The sequence below is a fragment of the Pygoscelis adeliae genome, unplaced genomic scaffold (genome assembly GCF_000699105.1).
Source record: "Pygoscelis adeliae isolate BGI_AS28 unplaced genomic scaffold, ASM69910v1 Scaffold36, whole genome shotgun sequence".
NCBI lineage: Eukaryota > Metazoa > Chordata > Aves > Sphenisciformes > Spheniscidae > Pygoscelis > Pygoscelis adeliae.
In genome coordinates, this window is record NW_008824934.1 from 5,823,998 (window position 1) to 5,833,111 (window position 9,114).

Sequence of the window (9,114 nt, forward strand, 5' to 3'; positions counted from 1 at the left end):
TAGCACGGCGTCCTCGACACCCACCCATCTCCATCCCCATCCTCATCCCCATCCCCACGCCCAGCCTCGTCCCCATCCCCGTCCTCGTTTCCATCCCCATCCCTGTCCCCGTCCCCGTCTTCATCCCTGGGGATGGGAAAATGAGCCAGATCCCTGCTGTCCCCCCCACCCTGAGACCCCCGCAGCCCTTTCCCCTCTGGTCCCACCCAGCCGGGGGCTGCACTCACCCATCACGTTGAGGAATATGTTCCCAGAGGCCAGGACCACTTTCTCCCGCGTGGCTCGGTCATAAATCCCCACGTGACACTCGTAGGGACCGTTGTCCGAAATGCGAACCTCGGGGAGGCTGGGGAGGAAGAGACAGAGCTCGCCACTTGCTCCCCTCTCCATCCTGACCCCATTTTCCTGGGGGATGCAGCGGTCGGCATCCGGATGTCAAGGCGTCGGATGGGGTTGCTTTTCGCCGGTGATGGGGATCAATAAACTATTAATAACTGCAAAGGCTGCAGGAAAGAGCTGTGTAATGCGGTTTAGCAGCTGGAGTTTACTGGCACTGACAGCTCCTCGGGAGGGTAAGTAATTGCATTATTGAAAGGAGAAGCGTACGGGAGGTAAAGGCACCGCCGAGAGCAAAAACCCGCGAAGCGTGGACGTTAAACGCCTGCGAAATGCCGATGTTAAAGGCTCGGCACCGGACGTTACAGACCGCTTGGGCGATGCAACGGCTGTAGCAAAGCGTGGCGGATAAAAAGCATCAAAAGCCCAAACCTAAGCAAACCCAGAGCACGCTTCAATCGATCTATTATCTAGATTCTTTCTATATATATAAAAAACAGGAGAGGAAGAGATGTGCAAAAGGATCGGTGCTGCTGGAGGTGGAAACACTCGCACCGGCTGCAAAGGAGCCGCTTTGCCGGTCGACAGCATCATCCCACCTCACCGACAACATCATCCCACCTTACCGGCTGGCAGCGTCATCCCATCGCACCAGCAGCATCATCCCGCCTCGCCAGACGGCAGCATCCCACCACAGCAATAAGGATGGGGGCAATTCCTGCACGGAGCACCCAGCAAGCCACCTCCAGCTTAAAAATCCCCCACTTTTCCGGACAAACCCAGGCGTGCGCCTCGCCGGACTTCCCCGGCCAGGGGGGAAACACGGCGCTGGCTTGCCGGATCCTTTCCGAAAGCCCCTAGCTCCCTTCCCGTGCCTCCTCCTCGCCGTGTGAGCCCCTGCTAGCGCAAACAAGCCCTGTCGAAGCAAACAGTTGCTTGGCAGCTCCTTTTAATGGCCACGACGCTTTCAACTAAGCCTCCGCCATCTGTTCCAGCCTCTAATTACCCACGCACGGAGCGGGAAATCATCCACACCCGTCGTCAGCGGCACACGGGAGCGGTGCCGGCGGTTTTGGTCCCCACCAAGCGGGGGACCCTCTCCATCCTGGCGGCTGCCCCTCGCTGCGAGGGACAAGGCCTTTGGGTTTGTGCATGGATTTGGGTGTAGAATGGTCCTAATTGGGTCGGTTTGAGGCTTCTGCGATCGGCAGGGGCTGGAGAGAGAGGACCCCCAGCCCTGCAAAGACAAAACACTGCCCCTCGTGTCCTTTGCGTCCTCTAAGCATGCTGGAAATAAAGAAAAAATTATATAGATATTCATAAAGCAGTGCTTTACTTGACGAGGGTGGGTTTTTTAATCAGAGGAGGGGAAAAAAAATCCAGGGTTGGATATCTCCCGGCTTTGCTCTTCACATCTGAGCAGGCAGCGTTCAAAGGCAGTATGAAAAGAGGCAGCCCCGGCAGCCCTCTGCGCTGCGCAGATAAGAGCCATGCCGCCCGGGATAACGCTCCGTGGGACGGCACCGACGTGACCGTGCCATTAAAAAGATTAAAAAAAGCTGAAAATACAGAAGGGTAAAATGAAAGGGAGAGAAAAACCTGAGTGGAAACAGCTGGAAAGCGACTGACCCATCACCAAACCCTTCCCAATATTGCTCCTCTTCTTCACCAGAGGCCAAAATAAGGCAGGACCCCCCCAAAAAGCATCAAGCCAACGATTCAGATAACAAGCTCTTTTCATACTCTCCGAGAAATATCTCCTTTCTCCCCAGGCATGTTGCTGTTTTCCCCTGAAAACAACCGCGTGAAAAGACTTTTACCGCGAACATCCCCAGCTCCACGGATGATTTGCCGGCGCTGTGCTGACGATTACCGATGCTTTTAAGTGCTTGGTCCTAGGGCGGCGAAATTTTCTGCTTGCAAATTCTATTAGCTCTACAATACGCGGTGAAAGGGAGAAAAATGGAGGTTTCTGAGCAAAAAAAAAAGCATCTGCTTTGCCTCGCCGGGACAGTGCAATGTCCTTGTCCCTTGCTCAAGGGATGCTCGTGGTTGGGATGTCTCGCCCCCGGTGCTCCCTGCTACAGGAGAGCAATGGCCAAATCCAGCACCGAGTGAAACCGCTGGGTTTATGGCAGCAAAGCGAGGCTGTTGAGTTAGGGAATGTGTAATCTGTTTGTGAAGTTGCCAAAACGTCCTCCAAACAATAATTAGTTGTGTCAGAAATTTGTACAACAACCGACGAGGGCCTAAGCGGAGCCCGTGCTACATGGGGAAGCAAAACTTGAGGAGCGGAGCAGCCCCTGAGCATCTCCTGAACATCCCCCTGAGCAACCTCTGATCGTTGCCTGAGCATCCCCTGCGCATCCTGAGCATCTCCTGACCTTCCTGAGCATCATCTGAGCATCCTCTGAGCAACCCCTGAGCATCTCCTGACCCTCCTGAGCATCCTCTGAGCATCTTCTGAACATCCCCTGAGCATCTCCCTGAGCAACCCCTGAGCATCCTCTGAGCATGCCCTAAGCATCCTCCTGAGCAACCCCTGAGCGTCCTGAGCGACCCCTGAGCATTCCCAGCATCTCCGGAGCATCCCGAGCATCTCCTGACCCCCCTGACCATCTTCGGAGCATTCCCCTGAGCAACCCCTGAGCCGCCCCTGAGCAAGCTCTGCGGATCCTCCTGAGCAACCCTTTAGCATCCGCTGAGCATCTCCTGAGCAACCCAGATCATCTCCTCTTCAGCTCTGCTTTCCTGCTTCTTCTCCACTCCATATTCACATTTATTCCCATGCAGCCATCTGACACACTGGCTCTTGCTTATAACAAAACCTAGCTCTGAGTGTAGCAGAAAAAACAGCAACCACCCCCCCCAAAAAAAAAATTCAAATTCCAAAGAATTAGAAATAATTTCATGCTTGCACACAAGCTCGTGTGACGGGACGAGCCATGCTGAGCCCTTTCCAACCTGTACACGGACATTTGCAGATGCAAAGCATCACATCACCTCGAGGTGACTACATTTTCCCCACCATACACAGAATTTTTATTACCCTACACCGGGGAAAAACAGCTTTGAAATCCGATCAGCAAATTCTAATTTAAAAAGGAAACAAAGAAAAAAAAATCGTGAAAAATAAATACATCACTCCAGCCTTTTTGCCTTGAAATAGGTCTCCCCCTGACATTTTTTTCAGGCTCCAGTTTTGTTTTTATAACAGCGGCAATAAAGCAAGTGTGTAATTAGTAATAAAGCTGACACTCCTGCGAGTGATTTCGCACTTGGAAGAAAAGCAAAGACAAGCTTCCGTGCTGCCTGTTTTATATATATTTTTATTTTATTTTATTTTTCCCAAGCCTTGCTTTTCTCTGCCCATTTTCACCCCTGGAAATCTTCACCGATGTCACCTTTTCCTGAGGGACAAGCAGGACCATAGGGACAGACCTCAGATATTTGGTGACGGCGCATTAAGGGACGATAATTTCTCTGCAACGCAACGAAACCCCACCGACAGCCAAAGAGGACGCATAGAGTGTTGCCAGGAGACCCTCAACTGCCCCAAAATGGGGACAAACGCCTAAAAATAGGCATTAAAAAGCAGCCGACGTGTCAAAGGAGGTGACATTGGGGTGACTTACCGCACGGTGGACTGGTAGACCAGATCCTCCCTCTTCCGGCGTCTTCCGATAATTCTCCATGTGCGAGAAGTTGGTGGAGAACATGGCATCGAAGGTGAAGATCTTCTGCTTGATGGTGCCACCATCGGTGACCTGCAAAAAAAAACCCCCCATATATGAGACGCCCGTGGTCACTTTTGCAAATGCACGAGCAGCTTTGCGGCCGCTTTTTAATTTTTTAAAAGATATTTATTTTCAATATTTTTACTTTTAATATTTTCATTTAAAATATTTTTATTAAGATTCAGTAAATAGTATTTATTTATTATGAGGCTGCTGAGATTAAAAGCAAAACCCACGCGTTTCTGTCCTGTTATCGCATCGCCAACTCCTACCTCCAGCCGCTCGCTGGGGTTGTAATTTTTAAGTGGAAAAAGGCTCTTTTTAGGACCGGGGGGACTCATTCTTCCCCGTGTCCCCCAATGCCTTCAGATTTATCTCACCGTCTTGCAAGGAGCAAGGTTTAGTACAAAATTAAGGAGGAAAAGGCAGAGGGAAGCAATGCAGATGGGAGATGGGCATTTTGGGACTAGAACAGCTCAGATCAATCCATCAGAGGGTTAGAATAGTCCTTTTTTAAGAGGCCAGGCATGAGAGAAGGGGATTTTGGGGACTAACCCAGCAAAACCAGCATCTCTCGGGAGGAGACCCCGCTCTCCCCACCCAGCACTTCCCTCCCTGCTTGGGCAAAACTCAACTTTGATGCCAAATTTTCTCTTTCCCCCCTTTTTTTATCACAAAAAGGAAGGGGGGGGAGGGGAAGCTGTCACTCAAACCACCTCCTCAAATTTATTCGCTGAGGCTGAGGCTTTTATTGCAAAGAAAATACACGCTGGCACGGACACGGGATAAAGAACTGCAAGAAGAATTATCGGAGCTGTAAATCTCCGGCCTTGGGAACAAGGGGAAGTTTTCAAGGACGCGTCTGATTTTTCCCGACGTTTATTTACGCCCTGGGGTGGGTTCGGCGAGAAACCTTGGAGCTGCTCCCGGATCGAGAAGCTCTTCATCTGTCGTCTCAAAGGGTTTTCTAGAGATTATTTTGGGGACGCAACAGAGCGGTTGCTGCAAGGAGGGATGCTCAGGGGAAGGGGAGCGGTGGAGGCGATGCCCATGGACCAGGAGTTTGCGGCCACAGGTTACCCAGCACATCTGGACAGATGTGGGCAAGGCGGGAAAACATCAAGCTGGAGCCAAGGATGGGAGTGGAAAAATGCAGCCCGAAGCATCGCTCATGCCGCCGCTCGCCCCCTGGGACCCCTCGCACCCCCCCGAGGATGCACAGCAAGGGAAGATGCCGCAGCTCGGTCGCATCCTCGGGGGATTACAGGCAGTTAATAGGCTCCTATGAAAAGGCGCATAGAAAAGAGACTCTCTCCAGGGATTAGACCTACTTTCAGCCTTTTATCTGTGCCCTGGGGTCAATTTTTTTGGAGAGGAGCTACATATAAAATTGCTGGTGAACCCACGGGGGTGCAGGAGCGGCCAAGCCCAACGCTTCTTGCTGGGGAGAAAAAGGATGATAATTCGGCAGCATCCGACGGCGATTGCCCCAGATTATGTGCCCATGCTGAGGAGTGGGAGGAAAAGGGGCACGGGGAGAGGAAAAGGCACATTTAAGGCACCGGAGCTGAGCTCAGGCAGCCCGAGGCTGCCTGCTGCATTATTTATAAACCCCAGTAAAAATCTTATTCCTGACAAAAACCCGGTGATTGCCACTGCGCGGGGAGACATTAACCTCCTGCTCCTTCCCGCTGTCGCAGAGGCAGCCCCCTCCTGCCTCTCCCCCCGTCGCTCTCACCTCGCCGGCGACCCGGCAGTTTGCCATCCCCAAAATACGCTGGCACCATTAATATTGCCAGAGCCTCTCGCCAGGATACTCGGCGGGTTAGATAAGCATCCGGGAGTGATGGATGGGGGACCAAGGGGATGGGGTGGGGGAGGGATTTTGGAGAACAAAGCGGGTTGTGAAAGGACAGGAGGTCTCCGTAGCACCCTGGGGCACGGGGCATCGCTGGGCTCTGGTCTGGACTCCTTCAACCATCCTCGTCCTGGGGCTGAATTTACACCCTTTCCCCAAGCAAATGCAACAAGCATTGGCTATGGCAAGAGGGAAAATACCCTAAAGGGGCTGCAAGGGGCGACTGCAATGCTTAGCGCGCTTGGGGGGTAGCACTGGGGTTTGCAGCATCCCATGTTGCAGCTGCTGGGAGAAACTCATCACTCTGGAAAACCTCTTTTTTAGCTTTGTTTTCTGCTTCCCTCCCCAGCTCACTCAAGCATCTGCATTTAGCTCAGCTGGCTGATATTCCTCCTCCCACCCTGAGCTTGCTGGACCACTCAGTCCTATGTTGCTCAGAACCACCCAAAACGCTGCCAGCGGCAAATTTGGCTTCCAAAAATACAGTGGTTGATTTATTTGCCCAAACCCGGATGGTTTGATCCCAGAATGAGCACCGCAACCCACCTCCATCCCCCAAAGGGCAGCACCCATGCCAGTACCCGCCCTCCAGCATCGCTAAACCGCATGCACGCTCAAATCGATATTGCAAGAGGGTTGCGCAATTTTGCGAGGCGCAGCCCGGGCTCCCCGCTGCCTCCCCGGAGCCGGAGCGATGCCCTCGCCCAGCGGGAACAGAGAGCTCAATAAACTGTGCTGATGCTTATGACCTTCTCTCCCTGCCTGAGCATGAGGAATTAAAAGAGTTCCCCATGCTGACATTTAAATTATCATCTCGGAGGTGCCGAGACGACCCAGCCGGCGTGTAGATGAATGGCACGAGTCAGACCTCTCGCAGTTACTGGCCCAAGATCTCTCCATCAGTGGCTTTGCTCAGATTTTAGACAATTTCTTCACAGCTGTAAAACTCGAGAGTTTTTGCCTAAAGGGGAGCAGGTTTATGAATCGGAGGCACAACCCGCATGAATTGGGTTGGCTTGAAAATTTGGAAGGGGGCTGTGAATTTCTGCTGCTGGAAGAGGCGAGGCGGGAGATGCTTTCCAGGAGCGAGAGGTAAAAAGCAGCATCCCGGTGCAGCTGGGTGGTGGCTGCCTCCAGCCCGGCTCCTCCCGAGCATCCCCAAACCAGCACCCCTACATTTTCAAATTATTTTTGCGCTGGGATTTTCCAGCAGCATTGCCCTGCATAGGAAGGGCTTGCAACAGCCTCAGCACGTCGGGTGCCCTTCGCTTGGCTCCTCTACCCCGTCTTCCCCCTCCCCTGGAGTCGGTGCTGCTGCAAGCAGTGACTTTATCACTGTCACCAGCAACATTTCCCGCTCGGAGCCACCGCAGGAGCCGCCGGCTGGGGCTGTAACATCTCATTTCTCCTAATAGGTAGTGGCAGAGGAAGCCCCCGCGGGGACCATGCTTTGTCACCATCGATCAGGTGGCTCCAAGCGGCGCCGCCAACATCTGTAATGCATCGTCCCCCGCTTGCCACGGCCACGGGTTTCGGAGCCCTGGGGCCTGTGCTGAGCAGGGACCAGCCCGACCAGCCCCTCGATGGGGCAAAACGCTTTGCAATCCCCATGCACCGAGCCAGGGAGCTTAAAAACAAGAGCTGTTGCATGAAGGATGGGGAGAACAGCTTGCAGATGGGATGAGGGGGACCCACGGGGTCACGGTGTACATCCCCTCGCCTGCAAAGGCCACATTAATGGGTGCTACGGAGAGAAACGCTCATGCATGGGTGCTACGGAGAGCAATGCCCACGCGCCATGGGTGCTACAAACACCTGTGCACCACGGGTGCTACGGAGAGAAATGCCCATGCACCATAGGTGCTATCGAGAACAATGCCCACGCACGGGTGCTGCAGACAGCAACGCCAACCCCAACTCTGAGTTATTCTCCTTCTTGCTAATTAGACCGAGCACCAAACTCTAATTAATAGAGGCAGAGCAACTCCCCCCGGACCCGAGGGCTCCCCTCCATCCCCAGCGCTCGCTGCTGTACATCCTGAGGCCAAACCCCTGGTCACCGCCGGGCAGAGGGACAGTGAGCGTGGGAGCACTGCTCTCCGCCGGGGAATCATGCCCGGCCCTCGCCTGCCACCAAAAATCTGCAAAACACTTTTTTGCAATTACCATCATCTCATCCGAGCCCCCGGCTGTGTGTACAGGCTGGCTGCTGCCGGCTGCCTGCTTCCCCCGCTGCTGCCAGATGTCTGTACAGAGCCAGAACAGAGACTCAGAGGATTTTCCCTCCCTCTCCCGCTTCTGTATTTTTTTTTTTTTAGAGCCCTGCACTGCTGCAAAAAGTAATTTTCTCCCTCCCCATCCCTTGCTGCAGCGTGGCAGTGGCCATACTAATCAGGTCTCGAGCGCGACCCCCAAGACGCCTGTGATGGGAGCCAGCTAACAGCTTGACAGCTCCGTGTCTTCCCGGACTCATTACAAGCTCGTTTGCAAGGATGCCGCCACCCTCGTCTCCTGCAAGGGCTTTTGGGCACTTGCCTAACGCGCAAGGGGTCCGGACCCATGTTTGCACATGTTCTCAGGCAAATCACACCTTCTGGAGATGAATTTACTGCGGAGGGGGGTGGTTGGATATTAATTAACACCTCTGCAGATGGTGCATGTTCCTGTTTATGCCGTGAAAAAGCCCCTTTGCTCATCTCAGATCTCCTCGAGTCATTTACGTTTCAAGCGACCCGGAGCGGCGGCTCATTCCGAGGGGTTTTCTGACCCGAGAAAAACGTTGTTCCTTGCTGCCACCCCTGCTCGCCGTCCCTCGGCCACGGGGCTGCCAGGGGAGTTGCTGGAGTGGTCTGGGGGGTGCCAGTTTGCAGCGCGGTGCTTCTCGGTGTAGTTTTACCTGCCTTACCCGTGGTAAGAAGCCCCTTTACACCTCACAGCCTTTGGCCTCGGTGTGCACGCACCCCAACGAGTTACACACGCACCTCACAGGTTATGCACGCACCCCGACGGGTTACGCACCCACCCTGATGGGTTATGCACGCTCCCGATGAGTCATGCATGCACGCCATGGGTTATGGATGCACCCTGATGGGTTATGCACCCACCCCATGGGTTATGCATGCACCCGACAGGTTATGCACCCGCTCCATGGGTTATATACACTCCTGACGGGGTATGCACGCT

At 53.7% G+C, this 9,114-nt stretch overlaps 1 protein-coding gene across 1 annotated transcript in view; it reads right to left on the reverse strand.

Annotated features, from left to right (window-relative positions):
- Positions 1 to 9,114, reverse strand: part of IGSF21 (immunoglobin superfamily, member 21) — a 31,214-nt gene that overhangs the window by 5,331 nt on the left and 16,769 nt on the right. The window contains 3 exon segments of the mRNA XM_009325316.1: positions 173 to 346; positions 3,972 to 4,009; positions 4,011 to 4,103. Coding sequence (XP_009323591.1) covers positions 173 to 346; positions 3,972 to 4,009; positions 4,011 to 4,103 — 305 coding nt within the window.